At 43.3% G+C, this 23,778-nt stretch overlaps 1 protein-coding gene across 4 annotated transcripts in view; it reads right to left on the bottom strand.

Moving 5' to 3' along the window:
• Positions 1 to 15,683: 15,683 nt before the first annotated feature.
• SLC44A2 (solute carrier family 44 member 2 (CTL2 blood group)) overlaps positions 15,684 to 23,778 on the bottom strand; it is a 106,359-nt gene continuing 98,264 nt past the window's right edge. For 2 of the 4 annotated variants that reach the window (XM_081947130.1, XM_081947131.1), the window contains one exon: positions 20,330 to 21,401. In XM_081947130.1, the coding sequence (XP_081803256.1) occupies positions 21,280 to 21,401 (122 nt within the window). In that variant the 3' untranslated portion in view covers positions 20,330 to 21,279. Of the gene's footprint in view, positions 16,212 to 20,291; positions 21,402 to 23,778 lie in introns of those variants that run through there. The other 2 variants (XM_081947129.1, XM_081947132.1) reach the window with 2 other exon arrangements.

Below are 23,778 nucleotides of genomic sequence, written 5' to 3'. Positions count from 1 at the left end.
CACTACTATCTATATAGAAGTATATCAACTTCATTTTAGTCATTTTATAACAGGTAGTTGCATACTAACCAGAAATGCTGATTATTCTCAGTCCTTTTTCCTATGTACAGTAGTTCAGAGATCATGCAGTTGAAGCTACTGTATATTTTGTATCATGCTTCATGGACTAAATTTCCATAACAATCACAATAAAAAAACCTGCAATATCTCAATACTAGTAGTGATATAAAACTCAGATAGTCTTTGTTAAGAATATATAAGTCAATATTAAGAATATTTATTCAAAATTATTTCAATAATATTTAATAATTAAGAAACCTAACCAGTTAAACCAGCCAGTTTAGGGTTATTGCAAGAACCAATTCTTCGAATAACCTGATAGCTTGACCTTGATTGTTTTTATTGTCTTAATCTTTTACTTGTGATATCTTTTTTGAATTGTAAGTCACCCAGCATCATTAGCTGAGATGGACAGCTATAGAAATTGAATAAACAAACCTGTCAGCCTCTGCTCGCTTCGGCTGCCATTGAAACGGGGAGGGGGGGGGTGATATAGTATTTGAGAGCGGAAGTTGTCAGTACAGGAGTGAATGAAGAAGGGAGTGTTTTTCTCACCACCTACTGCGCATGTGGCAGATAGTAGATTTGCCGCCAAGGCCAACTGTCCAGCATACCAACCTGATGATGTTTTTTGAAGATGCAACCCACATGACACCTGTGGGGTGTGCGGATTGGACTGGGGAATGGGGTTACCAGGGGGAGGTAGTTGGGTCACATATTGATATCTATGATTACGCACGCTTTTGCCTCAGATCTTGCTTTGCTTAGCTGCTATCTATTCACAACCAGTAAAAGTACTCTTAATTCTGAAATATGGAGTTGAGTGGTTTCTTTCTTGGTTACTGATGGAGGCTGCCCTGACATTAAGCAAGATCTCAGTTTCGCATTCATCCCGGAGTTAACACCTTCCTAGGGGAGTGCAACAAACTACCAAACTTCAAAAGAATGTCCCACCCAGGCAGCAACCAGGAGGATGACATGGGAATGGCTACATCCTCGTGCCTGCTGGAAACGGAGCGAATGGCTGGACTACATTTGGAAGAACGATCCGTTCACCCCAGGTGGATATTGGGAGTGGGACAGAAGTATGATTCCGAGGAAACTCCGATTGGAGTCACCACAAGGAGATGGAGGCGATCAGCTGCTGCGTGGCAGGAGGCGGATGAGGAAAACCTTATGATGTCCCAGGCTATGAAACTCTTCGAAGAGGCTTGGGAGAGGCAACGCTTAAGTGAGAGTGGTCCTGAAAGAGAAGAGGATCTCCCAGAAACGGAGGAGAGAACGACAGAGGGTCTGTTCTGCCCAAGAGAAGCTGGGGGGGGGGGGGGGTGGCACTGATCATGATGAACGAGCCCCCACCCCAGTAGCAGCGGTGGCCAGAGCCATCCCAAGAGGGGGAGGGGCCCCCCACAGACGCCGGATGGCCAAAGTTCCTCCACTTGGATTGAAATTTGGTGGAAAATCAAAGGATCTCGGGTTTTTCCTGATTCAAGTATGGAATTATATGTGATAATTCGGCGAGGACCTCCCTACAGAAGAAGCCAAGGTAAGAGTCATTACCATAGCATTAGAAAATAAAGCAGCGGTTTGGATGGCTGCCCTGCATAACGCTGACTCCCCCCTACTGAGAGACTATAATAGATTTATGGCTGCCCTGAGGAAACGCTTTGATTATTTATTTATTATTATTATTTATTTATTTGATTTATCAGTCGCCCCCTCTCCGCAAAGGGACTCGGGGCGACGTACAATCAGAACAAATATGTGGCATGGAGGAGGTAACATCAGTGTTTAACAAATAAGATTCAAATGAAAAGCCACTAGGTTAAAATAAATAGCAATAAATTAAAACAGTTAAAACAATTTTAAAACCCCAAAATTTACATTTACAATAATTAAAATTGCCAGGGAGGTTAGAAGGTTCTAGTTAAGCCAGGCCGGCTAGTTGGAACAGGTGGGTCTTGAGTTTCGCGCGGAAGGAGCGGAGATCGGTCGTTATCCTGATGTCTGGGGGGAGGTCATTCCAGAGGGCTGGGCCCATCACAGAGAAGGCCCTACTCCTGGGTGCCGCCCTCTGACACTGCCTGGTGGACGGCACCCGGAGGAGTCCCTCCCTGTGAGAGCGAATTGGTCGCAGGGATGTATGGGGCAGAATGCGATCCCGCAAATAGCTAGGTCCTGTGCCATGGAGCGCTTTAAAGATGGTAACTAACACCTTGAAGCGCACCCGGTAGACCACAGGGAGCCAGTGCAGCTCGCGCAGGAGAGGTGTTATATGGGAGAACCTCGTTCTCCCCATGATTGCCCGCGCGGCCACATTCTGGACCAGTTGCAGTCTCCGGGTGCATCTCAAGGGGAGCCCCATGTAGAGAGCATTACAGTAGTCCAGGCGGGACGTCACCAGCGCGTGAGTGACTGTGCGGAGGGCATCCCGGTCCAATAGGGGGCGCAATTGGCGCACCAGGCGAACCTGGTGGAACGCCCCCCTCGCCACGGCTGCCACATGGTCATCCATAGACAGCCGGGCGTCTAGGAGGACACCCAAATTGCACGCCCGCTCCACGGGGGCCAGTTGCTCGCCCCCGATGGCCAGCGATGGAATACACTGGTTGAACCGGGGGGCCGGTAGCCATAGCCACTCCATCTTGGAGGGGTTGAGTCTGAGTCTGTTGTCTCCCATCCAGACCCGTACGGCTTCCAAACACCGGGACATCACTTCGACAGCCTCGTTGGGGTGGTTTGGGGTGGAAATGTACAGCTGTGTATCATCAGTGTACAGATGGTATCCCACCCCAAAACCACGGATGATCTCGCCCAGCGGCTTCATATATGTGTTGAACAGGAGAGGCGAGAGGACCGACCCTTGTGGCACCCCACAAGTGAGCGGCCTCCGGGTCGACCTCTGCTCCCCTGCCAACACACATTGCGTCCGGTCGGAGAGGTAGGAGCAGAACCACCGCAACACGGTGCCCCTTACCCCCAACCCCTCCAGCCAGCGCAGTAGGATACCATGGTCGATGGTATCAAAAGCCGCTGAGAGGTCTAATAGGACCAGGATAGAGGAACAACCCCTATCTCTGGCCCTCCAGAGATCATCCACCAACGCGACCAAGGCCGTCTCTGTGCTGTGCCCGGGCCGGAAGCCGGACTGGCGCGGGTCTAGATAATAAGATTCCTCCAGGTGACGTGGGAACTGCTGAGCCACCACACTCTCTACAACCTTCGTTAAAAAAGGAAGGTTGGAGACAGGACGATAATTTGCTAGCTCCATTGGGTCCAGAGAAGGCTTCTTGAGCAAGGGCCTCACAACCGCCTCTTTCAAGGCGGCTGGCAGGAAACCCTCACTCAATGAAGCGTTCACAAGTCCCAATAGCCAGCCTCGTGTGACCTCCCAGGATGCCAGTACAAGCCAATAAACGTGGTGGCTCGCAGTCACCCACGCAGCCTGTCCAAATCCTCGGTGGCAACAGAGTCAAACTCCTCCCAGCATGGTCTCTCAAGACTCACCTCGGGCGTCCCCCCTGGAACACTGAAGGGGGGCCATTCCCTCCGGATTTGAGCGATTTTATCCTGCAGGTATTCCCCAAATTCCTCTGCCCTGCCCTGCAAAGGGGGCTCCCGCTGCCTCTGTGACAAGAGGGAGCGGGTCACCCGAAACAGGGCAGCAGGGCGGTTCTCTGCGGACGCAATAAGAGTGGCGCAATATCGACGTTTGGCCACTCTTAATGCCACAAGGTAAGTCCTTAGGTAGGTTCTTACCTGTGTTCGGTCAAATTCGGAGCGAGAGGATCTCCATCTGCTCTCTAGGCGTCTCTTGTGGCGTTTCATCGCCCTTAGCTCCTCGTTAAACCAGGGAGCCAGGGTGGTTCATTGCCACCGGAGAGGCTGCAAAGGCGCAACCCGGTCTAAGGCCCCGGCATCCGCACTATTCCATGCAGCCACCAAGTCCTCCATCCGGGAGCGGGTCAGGTCCACAGGAAGTGGCCCAAGCTCCGTCTGGAACCTATCCGGTTCCATCAGGCGCCTGGGGCGGAACCATCTAGGACAATCTGGTTCCGCCTCCCCGCGGCGGGGGGTAGCGCCAGGGAAATCGAGCCGGAGAAGTGAGTGATCTGACCATGACAGGGGCGTGATGGCTAGATCCCCTACTCCTAGATCACTCGTCCCCTGGTCGGAGACAAACACAAGATCCAGTGTGTGGCCTCCCTCGTGCGTGGGGCCCTGAATTACTTGAGTCAGATCCATGGCTGCCATGGAAGCCATGAACTCCCGAACTGCCTCGGATGCTTCTCCCATCGACGGCAGGTTGAAATCCCCCATAACTAAAAGTTTGGGGGTCTCAACCGCCATCTCTGATGATCCACTCACAGAGCGAAAAGCTAGAACTAAATTTAAAACCCTCACCCAGGGGAACAGGCTGGTTGCTGAATATATACAAGAATTTCGTGAATTGTCTGTTTATATGAGGGGTTGGTGCGAACAGGCCCTATTGGATGGTTTCATGGACGGTTTAAACAAAGATATATACCAGAACTGTGTAAACAGCCCCCCCCCCCGCAGATTGTAGCCTTGGTATGAATTGGCAGCGGACGTGGAAATTGATTTAGCCCAAGACAAATACCGTGATGACAGTAAAAAAGAGAAGGCTACCCTCCCAAGCCCCCCCAAGGAACTCCAAAAGGAGGGAAAAGTTGGTCTACTAGCAAGCCCCGGGCCATCATCTGTTTCCGTTGCGGGAAGGAGGGGCACAGAGTAGCAAACTGCCACATCAGGATGGGCCCAAAACCTTCTGCCGGGGGAGAGAGAAAGCCAGACAAACAGCCTGGGAAAAGAAGGGAAACCGCCATGAAAGGGGTGGCGCCTACAGCACAGTTCCGTCCTATTCCAGGGGAGGAGGAACCATCCTCCTCATCAGAGGAAAGTGAAACCGAATCTGATGACGAACGTCTGGTAAGTTCCCGATCGGGCCCCATGACTATCCCAGTAGAACTTAAAGTGCCCTCTACTGGAGCGCAAGAAAAACTGCTGACCCTTTTAGATTTGGGTTCCACACATTGCATCGTTAGATAGTGGAAAAACTGGGCCTGAAATTAAGAACTTTAAAAGTCCCCATTGCATTTTGCCAGCTGGATGTCAATAGCTGGGGGGAGCCCTGCCCATTTTGTAACTGAACCAATAGACATGTAACTGAACCAATAGACATGTGCATGTGCACTCACCAAGAGACCATAAGTTTTATTGTCGCGCCAGGTATGGATCGGCCTCTCATACTGGGTTTACCCTGCTTATGGAAGTGGAATCCACACATCAACTGGAGAAAAGGGTGGTTGCGCATCCGAACTGCTATGCCCCCTAGGGGAGAGGGGGGGACTCCCAAGCCTGCTGATGCTGAATCTAACCTAGCAGCCACAGGGAAGAGAAAATTGAGGGGGAGGAGAAAATCCCAAAAGAATATTGGAACCTAAAGGATGTTTTCAGTAAAAAATCCTCTGATAAATTACCCTCTCACCACGCAACAGATTGCAGCATTGATATCCTCCCGGGTGTAAAGCTTCCAAAACCCCAAATCTACTCAATGACTCCCTGTGAAATGGATAAATTACGGAAGTTTATTGACAAAAAATTACAAAGGGGGTTTATTGAACCTGCTAGACCCCGAGTGGCTGCTCCAGTGTTGGTTAGAGAAAAGAAAGATGGCTCCTTTCGCCTCTGTGTGAATTATAAGAACTTAAATGTGGTGTCTGTACAAAATGTTTACCCCCTCCCTCTGATAAAGGATATGTTGGCCCAATTGGTAAAGGGAAGATTTTCACAAAATTGGACCTAAGAGAGGCATATTACAGAGTCAGGATTAAAAAGGGAGATGAATGGAAAACTGCTTTCAACTGCCCACTAGGTTGTTTCCAATTCCAAGTACTCCCTTTTGGCCTGCAGGGGACATCAGTGGTTTTCATGCAACTAATAAATGAAGTTTTGCATGATCACCTATATAAGGGCGTGATGGTCTATCTTGATGACATTTTTATTTACACAGAAACACGTGAAGAACACGTGACATTGGTGCGCTCAGTTCTCAAGAAACGCGCCATGGAACTATATGTCAAATTATCTAAATGTGAATTTCATCAGGAAAAAATTGACTACCTTGGTTATCACATCTCCCACAATGGTATCGAAATGGACCCAGCGAAAGTCCAGGCCGTCACCAAATGGGCGCCCCCCCGAACCTGCAAGCAATTACAAAGGTTCTTGGGATTTGCAAATTTTTATCGTCAATTTATCCCCTCGTTTGCCAGCATTGCGCTACCAATTACAAATCTCCTGAAGTCTAAAGGGGAGGCCAAGCCCAAACCAGGGAAGCCATAAAAATGGACTATGGAATGTCAAGCCGCATTCGAAAAACTAAAGTGACTCTTTGCAGCTGAGCCCATTTTGAAACACCTGGACATGGATGCACTGTTTGCCGTTCAAACTGACGCTAGTGATGTAGCGTTGGGGGCAGTGTTACTTCAAACAAACACTGACGGGAACCTGCAGCCTTGCGCTTATACCTCCCAAAAACTGACAGAAACGGAGAGACGATGGGCTATATAGGAAAAAGAAGCTTTTGTTGTCAGGTGGGCTTTGATGACCTGGCGACATTTCCTTGAGGGGACTAAACACCCTTTTGAGGTGTGGACTGATCACAAAAATCTGGAGGCATTTTAAAGACCCCTCGAAAGCTATCTCCTAAACAAATGCGTTGGGCGCAACATTTCAACTGGTTCAATTTCACTCTAAAGTACATCCCTGGAGAGAAGCACTTCATGGCTGATGCATTATCCAGACTCCCACAATACAACAGTTCGAAGCTAAGCATAGTTCATCCAGTCATCCTGGCGAAGAGTCTTGCTACACCAATGGTTACCAGAAGCCAGAGCAACTCTAATTTGCAGGTCACAACAGAATTTATCTGCAAACTCAAGGAAGACCTTGAGTCCGATGACTGGTTTAAGGAACATTCAAATGAATGTACCATGAAAGATGGACTAGCTTGGATAGGTGCTAAACTGTATGTTCCTGTGAACATGAGGTCTTTTGTGCTTCAACAAGCCCATGATTCCTGTATGGCAGGCCACTTTGGATTTGTAAAGACTCTGCATCTCGTTAAAAGACAATTTTGGTGGCCTTTTTTGAAAAAAGACATTGAGTCCTTTGTGGCCAGTTGCCCCATATGTGTTGCCGCTAAGTGGTCACCAGGGAAGCCTCAGGGCCTGCTCCAAGGGGTGGCCCATCCTGCACCCCCGTGGAAGGAAATATCAATGGATTTCATTGTTGAATTACCTGAGAGTCAAGGTAATACCGTGATTTGGGTCGTCACGGACCTGTTTTCTAAACAAGTTCATTTTGTGCCTTGTTCCAAGATCCCTTCAGCTAAATCGTTAGCTAAATTGTTTATTACACAGGTATATCGGTTACATGGAGTTCCGGAACGCATAATTTCAGATAGAAGGGTGCAGTTCATCTCCCTCTTCTGGAAGGAGTTTTTGAAGTTAATTGGCTCTGCCCAGGGATTAAGCTCCATCCACCATCCTCAGACTAACGGGGCTTGTGAGAGAACTAATTCTGTTTTGGAACAGTATCTCCGGTGTTTCATCAATTATCAGCAGGATAATTGGGCTGAACTGTTACCACATGCGGAAGTAGCATACAACAACTCTGTGCACAGCAGCACTGGCTTCACCCGTTTTAGGGTTGTGTTTGGACAGTACTTGTACCTATTCCAGAATTACCCCATGAAAAACCACAAGTTTTGTCCCTTTCGGAGTGGAGTGACCAACTCCAACAAATCTGGCTCATGACCCGCAAAACATTGGAAGTGCTCATCGGGCGCACAAGAAGCAAGCCGACAAAAAGAGGGTAAAGCAAAGGGAGTACAAAATTGGGGATCAAGTATTTCTGTCTATCAAGTTTCTCCAAACCATCCAGAAGTAAAAGAAATTGGGACCTAAGTATTTTGGTCTGTTTCCTATTGTGAAGGTCATCAATCCTGTTTCTGTGCGGTTCTGTCCAAAGTATCTCAACCGTATTTACCCGGTGTTTCATGTAAACCTTTTGAAACCGGTGCACACTTCCTCGGTCCGGGGACCCCTACCTCCGCCACCTGATCCTCTTCTCATTGAGGGAGAGCAGCATTTTGAGATCAAGGAGATTTTGGATTCCAGGAAATGTAGGAATCAGAGTCAATGTCTGGTCTCCTGGAAGCATTTTCCCCCTCCCATGCTGAATGAGTTGATAAGTCTCATGTTAGGGCTCCTAGTCTTTTGAGGAAATTCTACTCTACTTATCCCAATAAACCCTAACCCAAGTTGACTTATATATTTTTCACTTGTCTTGTTCCTGTTTGTGTGTGTGTGTGTGTGCATTTGTTTTATTCCAGGGATGAGTTCCTTTCCTGACATCCCTGAGGGCCGGATGTCAGCCTCTGCTCTGCTGCTTGCTTCGGCTGCCATTGAAACGGGGAGGGGGGGTGATATGGCATTTGGGAGGGGAAGTTGTCAGTACAGGAGTAAATGAAGAAGGGAGTGTTTTTCTCACTACCTACTGTGCATGTGGGAGATAGTAGATTTGTCGCCAAGGCCAACTGTCCAGCATACCAACCTGATGATGCCTTTTGAAGATGCAACCCACATGACACCAGTGGGGTGTGCAGATTGGACTGTGGGATGGGGTTACCGGGGGGAGGGAGTTGGGTCACATATTGATATCTATGATTACGCACGCTTTTGCTTCAGATCTTGCTTTGCCTAGCTGCTATCTACTCATAACCAGTAAAAGTACTCTTAATTCCGAAAAATGGAGTTGAGTGGTTTCTTTCTTGGTTACTGATGGAGGCTGCCCTGACAAAACCTACATTCTAATCATTATAAATTTACTGAGCATTACTACCCCCTTTATTTTCATTTTTAATTAATAGATTCATATCCTTGAATGCCAACAAGTTCAATTCCCCTTTCAGTGTGTGAATTCCCTAAATGTTTCCCTAAGTGTTATTTGACATGTTTGTGTTGAACTCCTCCATTGGAATGGACTTTGAAGAAGCAAGATAGGAGGAGTACTGTTGCCTTTGAATGGTGGTTTTGGGAAAGATTCCTGAAAATGCTGTGGACAGCCAAGAAAATAAATTGATAGCTTATTGAACAAATGATTAGATTCAAATATGTCCAACCAGATGAATGTAAAGAATTATGTCAGGGTTCCAAATAGCATCCAAAAGTAAATTAATTGACAAATTAATTTCCTGAACAACATTCTAATGCCTTCCATTTGAAGGAAGAAAAAAGGGTAACCAGCAGCAAGATGGATGGACTCAGTTTACAGTTATGATGAATGCACCATTAGGAAAGTGGAAAGAACAGGTAAGACAGATCTCATAGAGAAAATCTATGGAGACTGAGCTCACCTAGCAACTGGATTATATGCTAATTGGATCATGTGACTGGAGACTCTGGGGGGAAGTGACAAAGTTTTACTTTTAATTGTGTGAAAAGCTGGTAGGAACTTAGAGCTTGCTTTCCAACAATTCTGTGCCAATTTGAAATGTTCCAATAAAATTTGAGGAATATGCATGCCTCGGAGTACTTGTTGGGGACGTATTACTTAGATCCTTGACACCAGGCCTCTTATCATACGTATTTGTTACTTTTGTCTGCCTCTTTCTAGGGTCTCTCAGCAACATTTTTGTGTCATGGTGACCAGAACTGGATGCAGTATTCTAAATGGGGCCTCACTAGTATATAGAGCTGTACTATTTATTATTATCTTTGATACTGGAAACCTTATACCTTTTCCCATTATCACATTGATTCAGATGACAATCACTGTCCAAAATATGAGAAAAATAGTGGTGGATTTCGCTTGAAACAAAATGTACGGTCCAGATATGGAACAAAATGGCTACTTGTTCCAAGCAGAGATCAAAAAATGGTGTTTTGTTGGCAGGAGAAATGGAGAGAGTGATGCACATCAGCCATGCCCTACATTATTTCTAAATCTTTATAAAATCTCGCTGGGCAGTTTTGTTTGAGACATGGCTGGGGGGGGGGGGAAGGATGATTGATCACAATATCTAGGACACAATGTATTTCTTTCAGGTGTAGGGCTAAATACACTTTATATTTTGTACATGTCTAATCATTCACAATGATTAAATTTCTAATATTATATCCAACATTGGCACATTTGAGAAGAGTTCAGGAAAAACAGAACAAGTCCAAAGAATGTTATTTAGGGTAAGTAAGGAAGAAAAGTTTTAGGAAGAACCACTGAAGGAATTGCATACATTTTGTCTTGAGAAGACAAAATTGAAATGCAATATGATAGCACCTTTTAAATACCTAATGAAGTTCACATAGAAGATTGTCAAGAGGTATTCTGTCATCCAGAGTTCAGGGCATAGAATACTGGATTTAAAGTTACAGGAAGACAACATTCCAATTAAACATTGGACAAATTTCCTACTAGTAAGACCAATGCAACAATGGGACAAATTTCCAAGAATACTAATTTCCTTTTCAATTATGTGCCATCAAGCCATTTTTGACACCTAGTTCTAGGTTGCTTCTCTCTCTGATTAATTTTCATCGTTTGCCTTGCCTTCAGGTGCTTTGAAAAATAGGTTGACCCGCTTTGTGGCAGCTCCTCAAATATTGTAACATTATATCATGTTACCCATAGTCCTTCTTTTCATTTGACTAGCCATAACCAATTCCTGCAAGTGTTCTTCATATGTTTTTAACCTCCAGACTCTTAATCGTATTTTGTTGCCCTTCTCTCTACTTTTTCCAGAGTCTCAACATCTTTTTTTATGTGGTGACCAAAATTGGATGCAGTATTGTCATAAAATTGAGTTCAAGCCACTCAAAGTTAAGTTTTCCAATAGTTCTTTTATTCTTGTGTTATTTGGACAAAAAGCAAGGCAAGTGTGCAGTTGAGTTTAATTAGTTCCTTTATATTTGTACATTTACTTGTCTAATTTCAAAGTTATCTTACTACAATAAGTTATGCCCAACGAGGCTATTCAGGTTACTGTGGCCAACAAGGCTATTCAAATAACTGTGCCCAACAAGGCTACTCAAATTGCTGCAAATATTGCTGCCCAGCTAGGCTACTCATTCACACAACACTCACACTCTCAACACAGGTGCATTAGAGTGGGCTGGGACATCCCCTGCTCCAACAAGAGTTGTTCTGAACTTCAGGGTCTGGGTTCATTCCAGTTTTCTCTTTATACAGCAGTTAATTGGAATCCATGTGTATGGTACAACTTTCCCCATCCACATCAGGAACTTTACATCCTCATTATTTGTTCCAAGACATTCCTTATGCCCACTGTTATACCTGGTATCACCAACAATAAATCATTCATACATGAACTCAGAATCTTTCCTTATTGATAGTACACACTTTCCAGCAATGTTAATTTCCCAGCAAGTTCATGAAAAGGCTAACTATGATTGTATTATAGACCCTCTATATTCATAACTTATATTTGTGATATATTCATAATATATAACATAAAATATGTAACAATATTCCAGGTGTGCTCTAAGGCTTTATAAAACAGTAGTAGTACTTATGTGATCTTGATTCTATCCCTCTGTTAATGCAAACTAGGATTTATTTTTTTTAGCTTGCTGCCACACACTGCTGATTCATATTTAAGTGTTTGTCTATGAGGATCCCTCTCACAGTTATTGCTAATGAGCCAGGTTTCACTTAATCTAAACCTATATATTTAGTTTTTCTTGCCTAAGTGTAAGACCTTACTTTTCTCTACATTGAAAATTATTTTGTTGGATCGGCCCCAGTGTTCATGTCTATCGAGATCCATCTGGATCTTGAGCGCATCGTCTGGAGTGTTGGGTATTGCAGCTAGCTTAATGTCATCTGCAAATTTGATGAGTTCCGTCTTCTATTCCCTCATCTAAATCTTTAGGAATGTATTGAAGAGTACTGGGCCTAAAATGGAATCTTGAGGTACCCAACTGCTTCCTTCCTTCCTTCCATGTAGATGTAGTTCCATTGATGAATACAAGTTGAGTGTGAATTGTCAGCCAGTTATAGATCCATCTGCTGGTGATGCTATCTATCCCACATTTTTCTAACTTACCAAGAAGTAGGTTGTGATCTACTTTATCAAAGTAGACAATCAAGGGTTAGGGGTGACATGATACCTGTCTTCCAGTACTTGAGGGGCTACTACAGAGAGGATGGGGTGATCTATTCTCCAAAGCACCAGAGGGCAGGACAAGAAGCAATAGGAAGAAGCAATAGGAAGAAGCTTATTAAAGAGAGATCCAACCTAGAATTAAAGATAAATTTTCTGACAGGGAGAACAATCATCAGCAGAACAGCTTGCTCACCAGAGCTGTGGGTGCTCCATTGCTGAAGGTTTCAAGAAAAGATTAGACACCGCCCCGAGTCCCTTGGTGGAGAGGGTGCGGCATATAAAATGGATAAATAAATAAATAAATAAATTTGTCCAGGATGGTATAAAGTCTCCTAGCTGGGACAGGGGGTTGGGGGTTGGAGTAAAAGACCTCCAAGTTCCCTTCAAGCCCTATGATTTTGTGTTTTGAATAATTGTTAAGGCTACCCAATTCCAAAAACCCTGTTGTTTTGAAAAATCTACTTACTGCAGAGAAAGACAATCTACTAATTCACCAACAGATATAAGAATTACTATTGTTTCCCATATATGACTTAGGTATACAACTAAATGGTAAATGTGATCATTTATAATCATGGCAAATCTACAATGACTTCTTGAAAGGTAACCCAGGTGTAAAGGGAAGAAAACTTGCCCTTCAAATAATTACAGGGCATACTCAGATAATGAACGTAATATCTCAAGTACCATCCTATTAAAGAGAGGCAAATTAGCCATTATTCTGTTGGGAAGCCTGGACACATTTCCTTTTGTTTTTAAAAGTTCACTCAACATAGAAAGTATACTCATAGAACCTGATACAGATATGGCTTCAATCAACAGCCATTTTCTCTCTCTCTTATTCTCTGAATTATTACTGTATGTAATACCTAAATCAGTAAAGTCCTTTCTTACACATACTCTTCACCATCACTTACCCAGCAGCTACATTTTAGCTACAGAAATCCAGGCAATCATTAGATGATACCCAAAATATAAACACTTTTTTTAAACATCAATAAGCCAATTAGTTAACAGGTGAAAATAATTATTAACATTTATCATACAAAATCATTGTTGAACTCCAGGTTCATGCAGTGGCTGCAACTAGGCTGCATAAATCCAGATTACTATGTTACAGTCAAGAGATGAATTCAGGTATTATCTAAAGCAGGTGTGTTCAATCTGAGGTCCACAGGCTGCATGTGGCCTTGGGCAACTAGTAATGTGGCCCTACAAGATAATAAAAAATATAAAAAAGCATTTTTGTTATTTATATATTACTAGCCACTAACCTGGCATTGCCCGGGTATTTATTTATAGGGGGGAAATGTCTGGAGCTAACGTAATTTCTAATGTTGGATTTTCCCCCCCCTTACCAGAGGATGCCTCCTTGTGAAATATTGTGAAGCCATTACCATGGCAACTCCACTGCGCTGTACAGTGGAAGCCATTTTACGGCAGTAGAGTAGAAAATAAAAATTACAATTTTGATATAGAGAAGTATTTTTCTTTCTAGCCAATAAAATGGTTAAGGCACAACAGGCTGTATCTTAACAGAACACACCTCCCAAGGGGTTTTAGTGGTGTCTTACCCCCACAATATTTATTTCCAGAGAGTAAGTCATCTGTGTACCAAGTTTGGGTGAGATTGCTATAGGCATTCTAGTGTTATGCTGGAACACACACACACACACACACACACACACTATCACCATCTGCTCTCTGTGCATTCATGGGCTTTAATATGATTTCCATTATTGGGGTTTGATTAGACCTACCAGGTATTTCATGCAAAAACTAGCCTGTACCAATCTTATCCTCTACCATGAAATGCTTGTACAGGAGTCACAGAGAATGCAGTCAGAAGAATGGTATCACAAGAAAACCACTTAGTTCTTGAACATCTATGCGCTGAGATGTTTAGCTTTAATAAATCCAACAATGATATACAATATTCCCTAACAGTTTTTTAAAAGAAAGCTAGTTACTGGTACTTGATGTACTAATAGCACCTAGTTCTCAAATCACAACTGGCTAACAATAAGAGTTTTGTGGAAGTTTTTATGAAGTTTGCTAATGTGTTTATTTTACCCAAAATATGTTTGAGTTCCTGAAATGACAATTATTATGTGATACACCTTGTGTATTTTGCAAGAAGTACATAATGTGTTTATTTTACCCAAAATATGTTTGAGTTCCTGAAATGACAATTATTATGTGATACACCTTGTGTATTTTGCAAGAAGTACATAATAGGTTTCAGTTAAAAGAAAGAAATAATTTTGAAAGACTAACTTTACATCTTCCACAAGCTTAAAGTTAGACAACTAGACTTAGGGACAGAAAGAAGAGATAACCTTTTTAATGGCAATTTGCAGGAATTATAGTACTGTGTGTAATTAAAAAAGGATGCTAAACAAATTTACAAAACAAAATGTTTTAATATTTCATATTTTCTGTGAAAAGTACAGCAATATAGGAAATAAAATACCAAAAAGCAAAAATTAAGCTAAATGTATTTGGGCAGCTTAAAAATACAGGGCTTTTTAGAAGAAATTTCAAAGTAAATTGCTGAGTAGATATTACATAATTTGAACCTTTTCTATTATTATGGCTCCTTGTCATGAATTATTTCATATTTCATGCTAATGTTATTGTTTTACATCATTTTGACATTTTTTATTAAAAATACAAAGCTAATGTGAAACTTTTATTTCCAGTTTTAACAATCTTTTCCTAGGATATACTTTTCTTGCCTGGATTTACTTGTGCTTGGTGTCATTATTAAATTGTCTTGGGGATGTGGAGTGGCAGTGAAGTAAATTTTAGAAAATAGATTTTTCTATAAACATTACTATATAATATCCTGGGATCATTGAGATTCTTAGAATAACAGAGTTGGAAGGGACCTTGGAGGTCTTCTAGTCCAACCCCCTGCCTAGACAGGAAAACCTATATCATTATAGACAAATGGTTATCCAACATCTTCTTAAAAACTTCCAGTGTTGGAGCTTTCACAACTTTTGGAGGCAAGTTGTTCCACTGATTAATTGTTCTGTTAGGAAATTTCTCCTCAATTCTACGTTGCTTCCCTCCTTGATTAGTTTCCACCCATTGCTTCTTGTTCTACCTTCAAGTGCTTTGGATAATAGTTTGACTCCCCCTTCTTTGTGGCAAGCCCTGAGAAATTGGAACACTGCTATCATGTCTCTCCTAGTCCTTTTTTTCATTAAACTAGGCATACCCAGTTCCTACAACCGTTCTTTATGTGTTTTAGCCTCCAGTCCCCTAATCATCTTTGTTGCGCTTATCTGCCAAAATGTAGAACCTTGCTTTTTTCATTAAATCTTAAAGTGACCTTTTTAAGTGGTCAATGCTTACATTAAATAAATGCCATTACAAGAAAAAAATGGAACACATGGTTAATAACTAAAGATCAAATGCAGCTTTATTGGATCACTAATACTTAGCACTGCCTGTACAATGTACTCTACCTGTATTAGCAAGCAAGAATTGCTGATCCAATGTTTAAACAGTCCAGGTCGAATAGGATGAATGGTTTTCTTCACTGGTTTCAATCTTAACAGATCTGTTTGATTTATTATGGTTTACTCCTAAGCTACATCTATTGTAACCTGTGGCTAATTTTTCATTTTAAAAGGGAAAAGAAACAAAAAACCTCTACAATCAAAAATCAAAAGATACAAGATAAGAGGTGTCTAATTTTGCCAAGCTACAGTTATATGGCACAGCTAGGGGTAGCAGATATTGTAACCTCGCAGATGCTGCTCTATCTTGACAAAAGTCAAGTTGGTACATTTCATTCTATCTCATGGAAAGCCAGGCTTGCTAAATCATGCATCTGTCTCTTTATTAGTCTTCTTCAGGAGTTTTCTCAGGTTAGATGACATGAAGTAAGGCTTCTCAGTAGAGCCATCATTACGCTCCAGGTCTTCCACTGTAAAGAAACACAAATCCCCCCCAAGCAAAGGAATGTGAAAACATCTTTTCGGGACTAAGCAATACATAGGAGTAATCCTGGTTTATGGAAATTAAGGTAAACTTGATCACTGCTTGCAGTAGAGATTAGATCTCACCATGAGCAGATAAGTACATATGACAAACATTCATAATTAGACTGAAAATGATTCTGATTTGAGAATTTTCCTCTTCTGGTATTTAACAGAAAGAATGTTAAGAATTTTCCACCCAAAAAGTTCTGGTTAGGGACTTTTTAAAACGCTGTCTTAAAGTAAGGGGATAAATTTTGCCATTCTCAAAGATTCCAGGCACATCCATGAAGTCTGTCGTCTTTTCCCCCCATGGGATACAAAGAAATTGGATAATATAAACTGTCATTAGGAAAACAAAAGTTGAGTTATGTAAAGTTTTCCTATTCATTATTCACATTTGAAAATTATTCTTTACCACTTTTCTGAAATTAAACTTCCCTAGATAAACATTTCCTACTCATAAGTAGTGAAACACCAAGAGATACAAGTGAAAAATGCAAATAGCAGATAAAAATCTGGTTTTTAAAAAATCTTTCAGCATTCCCCCTTTAGAACAGTTGTGTTAACCTTTTATGCCTTTTGGGTCCTCAAACTTTTTAAACAGGGGGCCAATTCAGAGTCCCTCAGATTGTTGGGGGGGGGGCGGACCAGTTGGGTGGGTGTGGCTAGGTGTCATGTGACTGGGTAAGCATAGCCAATTTAGCACTCCATTTTGCCAATTTAGCAGTCCATTAAACAATACACACAAACTTTCATTTGTTTTGCTGCTGGGGGTGTTTTATTTGCTTTTGTTTGCATGTTGCTCTTTTGGTTGATTTTTAAGTTGTTTAGTGGTCCGCTTTTGCAGCAATTCTTCTCAGCCCCAAGGAGCTTTTGGGCTAGTCTGGCCGGCATGGGATAATGCCACGCCTCTCTGCTTCTGCTCTGCTTCACCCAGGATGAATGGAAAGCGTGCAGGTACCTGGCACTAAGCATGGAAGCGATGCGTAATTACGTGGTGTGCACAGCCTCTCCCATTGGGACCCTTTGGTTTTTCCTCCCAGCGGAGCGACATTGGACTGAAATCTCTGGCAAATCTCTGAGCTCTTTCCTTGGTTGGCAAAAGTCCTGGCCCATTTATGCCCTCCCCCGCCTTCCAGAAAGCACTCTGCCTACCCACAGAAGCACTCTACCAGGGCTTGCAAACAACCAATTTCGTTGTATTTATTTTGTACAATGACAATAAAGACTATACCGGCGATGGCGCACCTTTTTTGGCTTGCATGCCATAAGTGGGGGGAGCGCAGGGGGGTAGTGTGCAGGTGTGCTGCACCCATAATGCAATGTGCGACCCCCCCAGTGCGCATGTGCGCACTAAAGGCGCAACCCCCCATTTTGCATGCCTTTTTTTGCCCTCCCCAGGCTCCAGAGGCTTTATAGGAGCCTGGGGATGATGAAAACAGCCCCTCCCCCCCTCCCGGAAGCCCTCTGGAGGTTTGAGGGACCTTCAGGACGCTTTCCTGAAGCCTCTGGAGCAGTCAAAACGAACCTCCGAGCAAACTGGAAGTGACTTCCGGTTTGCTCGGAGGGTCGTTTTGAGCGCTCTGAAGGCTTGAGGGACCTTCAGGAGGCTTCCCTGAAGCCTCCGGAGCAGTGAAAACGACCCTCCGAGCAAACCGGAAGTCCGTTTCCAAACTTCCGGTTTGCCCGTAGGGCCGTTTTTTTGTGCTCCGGAGGCTTCAGGGAAGCTCATGAAGCCTCCGGAGGGTCTCGGGGGGGAGGCTCTTTTCACCCTCCCCAGGCTCCTATAAAGGCTCTGGAGCCTGGGGAGGGCAAAAAATGGCTTTAAAAAAGGGTGAACTCAGCTGGCCAGCACGCACATGCCTGCTGACCAGCTGACAGGGCAGCACCTTGTGTGCCCTGACAAATGGCTCCATGTGCCACCTGTGGCACACGTGCCATAGGTTCGCCATCACTGGACTATACCATAAGTCCTGCACTTGGCCAAAGGGTGGGGGCTGGTGCAGTGGTGGAGTCCGGTTCAGCAGAACCGGTAGTGGTTTGGCACTCCAGTTGCTCGTCCCACCCACCCACTCATCTCCCGGGAAGCTTCCCTGCCTAAGTTGCCATGTGGAGCTGTCCTGCGCCCCAACTGAGCTGCCTCCTCCTGCCTACAGGTAAGTCTCACTAGCCCCTCTCTCCCTACTGTGCCCCCCCCATCCCTACTGGGCTCACAATCTTACATTCCCCTGCCCCTTCCAGGAGTCCCCACAAGCCCCGTTTTGGCTCCCAGTGGGCTTCAGGGACACCTACTAGGCCCAAAATAGTGCATAGGGTGCCTAGCAAGCCTTCCTGCAGCCCTCTGGGAGCAAAAATGGGTTGCGGGGGGGGGGGGTTGCAAGAGAGAAAAAAAGAAAGAAATCCTCACCCTTTTGGGATCCCCAAGTGTATGGAACAGAGGTCCTCAAACTTGTGGACCTCAACGCCCAGAATTCAGCTCTGCTGGCTGGAGAATTCTGTGAGTTGAAATCCACAAGTCTTAAAGTTGCTAAGTTTGAAGACCTCTGGCATGGAGCTTGAGTTGAGAGCTTATTGAAAGTGCTGCTAGCTATCCTTGCTCAAGGTTAAAGCCAAGATGGCAAACCAATGGCACGCTTGCCACAGGTGGCATGTGCAGCCATTTCTGAGGGCATTCGAGGCATTCCTGTGTCAGCTCCAGTATGCATGTGGGCGCTGGCAAGCTGATTTTTTGGCCTTGATTTTTGGCCATTTTTCCCCCACTGGGGGCGAACTGGAAGTTCAGTTTATGCATTGGGCTGCTTTTTGCGCTCCGGGAGGAGAAAAAGGCCCAATGGGCAATCCAGAAGTCAGTTCCTGAACTTCCGTTTTGTGTGTTGGGCTGTTTTTCACCCTTCCCATACTCCTAGAAACCCTCTGGAGCCTGAGGAGGGCAAAAAATGGATGTACCAGGCCCATGCGCAGGGGACACGGCGTGGAGAGGGGGCATTAAATTATGGGATTGGGCATGCGAGTGAGTGCAATAGCATGCACGTTTGCTTTTGGCACCCGAGGCGAAAAAGGTTCACCATCACTGAGCTAAGGTAATCAATAGTGGAGCTCTAATAATGCCAGATGATCAATGGGCATGTTCTCTGTTTCAAGATGTCTGGCTTTTCTTTCTCCTACCAAAGACCTTCTGGGATTCTCCACAGGAAGGGAGAAAGGGTGAAACGAAGGAAGGAAGGAAGGAAGGAAGGAAGGAGAAGGGAAAAATAGGGGAGAAAGAAAGGAAGAAAGGAAGGAAGAAGGAAAGAAGGAAGGAAGGAAAGGAAGAAAGAGAGGGAGGGAGGCAAGGAAGAAAGAGGGAAGAGAGAAAAAAGAAAGAAAAAGAAAGAGGGTTGGAAGGGAGAAAGAGGTAAGGGAAGGGAGAAAGGAAGGAAGGAAGGAAGGGAGAAAGAAAGAAGAAAGAAAGAAAGAAAGAAAGAAAGAAAGAAAGAAAGAAAGAAAGAAAGAAAGAAAGAGGGAAGGGAGAAAGAGGGAAGGGAAAGTGAATGAGATATGGATGGATGGATGGTAGGATGGATAAAAGGAGGGAGGGAGAAAGAGAAAAAGGAGAGGAAGGAAGGACCTGAAACTAGGCACAGCTTCAGAGGATGCTTTGAAACAGCAGAGCAATCCAGGGCTGGAAGGGACCTAAGGTCATCTAGTCCACTCCCTGCCTCCAGCAGGAAACCTTATATCATATTGGTTATTTTAGTTATTTTAGTGCTACTAAACATAGAGAAGGAATTCCCAGAAATCGGCAGGCGTTGCCAACCTCTCTTCCCTAGTAAAAAAAACCTAGAGCAAAAACTTCATGCAGTATTAAAAAGAATAGAAAAGGGAGCTGCTGCCTATTGTTTAATGGACTGCTAAATTGGCAAAATGGACAGCTAAATTGGCCATGCCCACCCAGTCACATGCCTGCCAAGCTACTCCCACCCACATGACTGCCAAGCCACCCCACCTGATTACAACTGCCAAGCCACACCCACAAAATAAGCCACGCCCACATAACCAGTAGTAAAAAAACTCTGAAACCCACCACTGGGCTGGTGGTGGTGGTGAGTTGTGGGGCGGGGGCAGCCCCGCGGTCCCGAGTGGGCCAGATTAATGGCTTCGGCGGGCTGTAGTTTGAGAATGCCTGGTATACAACTATAATTGCAGTTATATACTAATGCTTTCTTAAGCCTCAAAATATTGCTATTCTGGACTATCTTTCTTATGGACAGCTGCACAGGCAATACAGGGAATTTGGAACAGTGTTGGGTTCCGGATCCCGTTCCAACCGGTATGGTTGGAACGGGCCCGGCGGCGTCCACATGGATGTGCACAGTGCACACATGTGTCTTAGTGCCTCCGCAAGGCTCTGCGAGGCTCCAGCTGCTCAGCAGAGTGTCACACAGGCGCTGTATGTGTTGTGCGCCTGCGTGGAAGCGCCGAAGAGTTAAAAGATCGGTAAGGAGCTCAGGCGGGTGGGTGGGACCTCCAGAGCACCGTACCGGGACGGTATCCAGTGCTCCGGGCAGGCTCCGCTACACGCTTATCGGGGCGTACCGCCTGCAACCCACCACTGATTTGGAATCTGAAAAGGTCCAATATTTGAAAACATTTTTATTATAATGGAAATTGTTAATATTCTGCTGTTGGTATTAATTTTACTTCATATTGAATTGTTCTGGTGTTATTCTTTGATAGGATATCTGTGCCAAAAGCAACCATAGTTAAGACAGCAACAGCACAATCATACTGAGGCTTTCCCCCCCAACTTTAAACACATTTGCCCTCCAATTTCAAGTCCTTTTTGGTATTGGAAAATCTCCTGAACAGAAACAGATTAAAGTATATACCATCAATAGCTACTTGTTTGATGCAAGTCAAGAGCACTCATCATTTCTCAGAATATCAAAAATTGCCCTTGAAGGTAGAGCATATGCACGTAAAAGGCTTGCAGTGGGACACCAGCATACATTTTTCCCATTTGGTGCATTGTCCCTATTCTTGACTCTCAGCACTTTTGGAAGATTTTAGGCTTTCCTTCAGGAGGATTTCACTCAAGGCAGAGGACATGTAATAAGACCGTTCAGGAGTTCCATCGTTCCTTTCCAGATCTTCGCCTTTTGGAATCCCAAACAAGACAGAGAAAGCATGCATAAAAGAATGAATAAGAGAAGCAAAGCAAAGCAAAAATAAACAAGGCAAAGAGATACAAAGCAAAAGAGGAGAGAAAAAAGGAAATGTTGAAGTTAATTGCAATTAAGATTCCTCCACCAAGTAAAGAACAAGATAGCTTAGACAGTAGCCTATTTCTATGCTATATTATAGCACGATCTTGCAAGTATAGCAGAAGGGAATTGCTGTGAATTAATGGATGTGGAAAGGATGAAAAGTTACTGGTTGCAAAATCACAATTAGCTTTTCATCATGCGACAATAAAACTAAAACTACACTACAATAGGAAAAAGTCTGCTTTAAAATTGAATATACATTCTAGCGAATGAAGATGCATCCATTTCACATTAATTTGATATTTCCTATGGCTAGTGGCTTTGAGACCAATATCATCCAGCAATTTCTTGTGATCTTCCAAAAGCTTATAATTCATTCATTGGCAAGCAAAGCAGAAGGCAAATAGGTTTAAATACTGTGTTTCTGATCCTGTTCCTGGACTTTGATAACAAATTAATTCAAGATGAATATTTTCACAAATTTTGAGTTAATTTAAGAGACAGTTTTTTTCTCCTTAGGGTTCGCTCAAAAAGAAAAGAACATTTTTAGAACAGCAAAAATATATGCAGTGTTTAATTTTTAAACACTGCAAAGATATATCATCATCATCATCTTTTAACAACCCCATAATTTCCTGCGGGCTGAAGTCTGGACAACTGAAATGGAGCTAGCAGAGTGTTTAATGGCCGGATGCCCTTCCCGTTGCCAATGCGGACTTTTATTCAGCAGATATATTCTTATATATTATATATTCTGATTATGAGGCGAGAGCTTCACTTCTATGCCACCACATCACTCCAAACACTGCAAATATATATGCAGTGTTTAATTTTTAAAAATTACAGATACAAAACCACTGTGTTATTTTACAGAACTTATATAACTTGATTTGCTTGTACAACAAACTAAAATAAAAAGTATGATTTATATAGACAATATTTGTATATTTATTGTATTGAATTAAATTTTATTATAAGGAGCTGCTGAAATATAATGAATAGTACTTGTATTTACTTTATAGTAATTTTTAGCCTTTGAAAAAATTCTACAAGAAAGGATTGTTCTAGGTAGACAGTGGGACCTAAGATTTTTCCAGTCTCTTGCAGCAAACCCCCTCCCTTCAACTATATGCACTGACTTCAGCTGTAATTTCTTTACAAAATACTTCACTATAAAACAAGAACTTCCACTAGCAAAACATGCCACCAGAAGAACAATATACAATCGGTGGCTCACTCATCTCCAATAGAGCAAAGAACCATATCTTGTTTGTGAATTATTAATCAGGCTAGATTTCTATTGCTTTTCCTCTCTGTCTTCCAGCCATCCTGGTGAGCTATAGCCTGGTTTTGGCCCGCCAATCAGCTGAAATGTGATCGCTGGCAGCTATGTTTGCTTTCATGAACTCCTTAATTTTATTTTTATTTTTCATCCTCAGCTTTCAAAATTGGGCCAAAAGAAAAAGTCACTGCCTCTTTTGTTACTGCCCTAAAATACTTATTTCTTAGAAGACAAGACCCAAAATAGGTATCTTCAGAAATCGCCTGAAAAAAGTTTTACTCAATTTAAACAGGAAGAAGTCTTAACCCCTTACTGAAGAGGCAGTTAGCTTTTTGCATGATTAACTAAATTTCCGATAACAATTCTCCATTTTTCATCTCTTCATGTTTATCTGTTTAGTATAAATTTAATGTTGAAAATAATAGCAAATCATCAATACTGTAATTAAGCAAACCATGTGTTCTATTTTTTCTATTTCTTTTACTAGATCAGACAGAGAGAACACCCTCATTTTCATGGGGGAAAAGGGAGGGGGAAAAAAAGAGTCAAGACTCAGGATACTGGTTTGGCTACAGAAAATCATTCTCATTTTCCAAATTTGAATCACTATCACTAACAGTTCTTTCTGGTTCTTTATTTATGATCATTTTGAATCTTAAAATTTACCTATACATCTCTACCATTTTACATATTGTGTTCCCTGAAAATAAAACCCAGTCTTATTTTCTTTTGACCTTCGAAATAAGTGCTAGGGCTTATTTTGGGGGGGGTCTTAATTTTTTTGCCCTACTCTTCAGGGCGGTTCAGTGTCCCAGAGAAGCCGAAAATAACACTTTGGCTGTGGCTTCTGCTGCCACAAAAGGTATTGCTGGTGCTCTCTGAGTATGCGCAAGGTCAGAGAGCAGATGTGGCTGGAGTCACAGCTGCAGCTTTTTCCTGCTTTAGCTTTGCCTTCAGTCGCAAGCAAGGTAGTTCATGGCAAAA

Source organism: Natrix helvetica (assembly GCF_964273705.1).
Source record: "Natrix helvetica genome assembly, chromosome: 1".
Lineage (NCBI taxonomy): Eukaryota > Metazoa > Chordata > Lepidosauria > Squamata > Natricidae > Natrix > Natrix helvetica.
The sequence above is the reverse complement of the archived record's forward strand: the minus strand, read 5'-3'. Positions and strand labels throughout refer to the sequence as shown.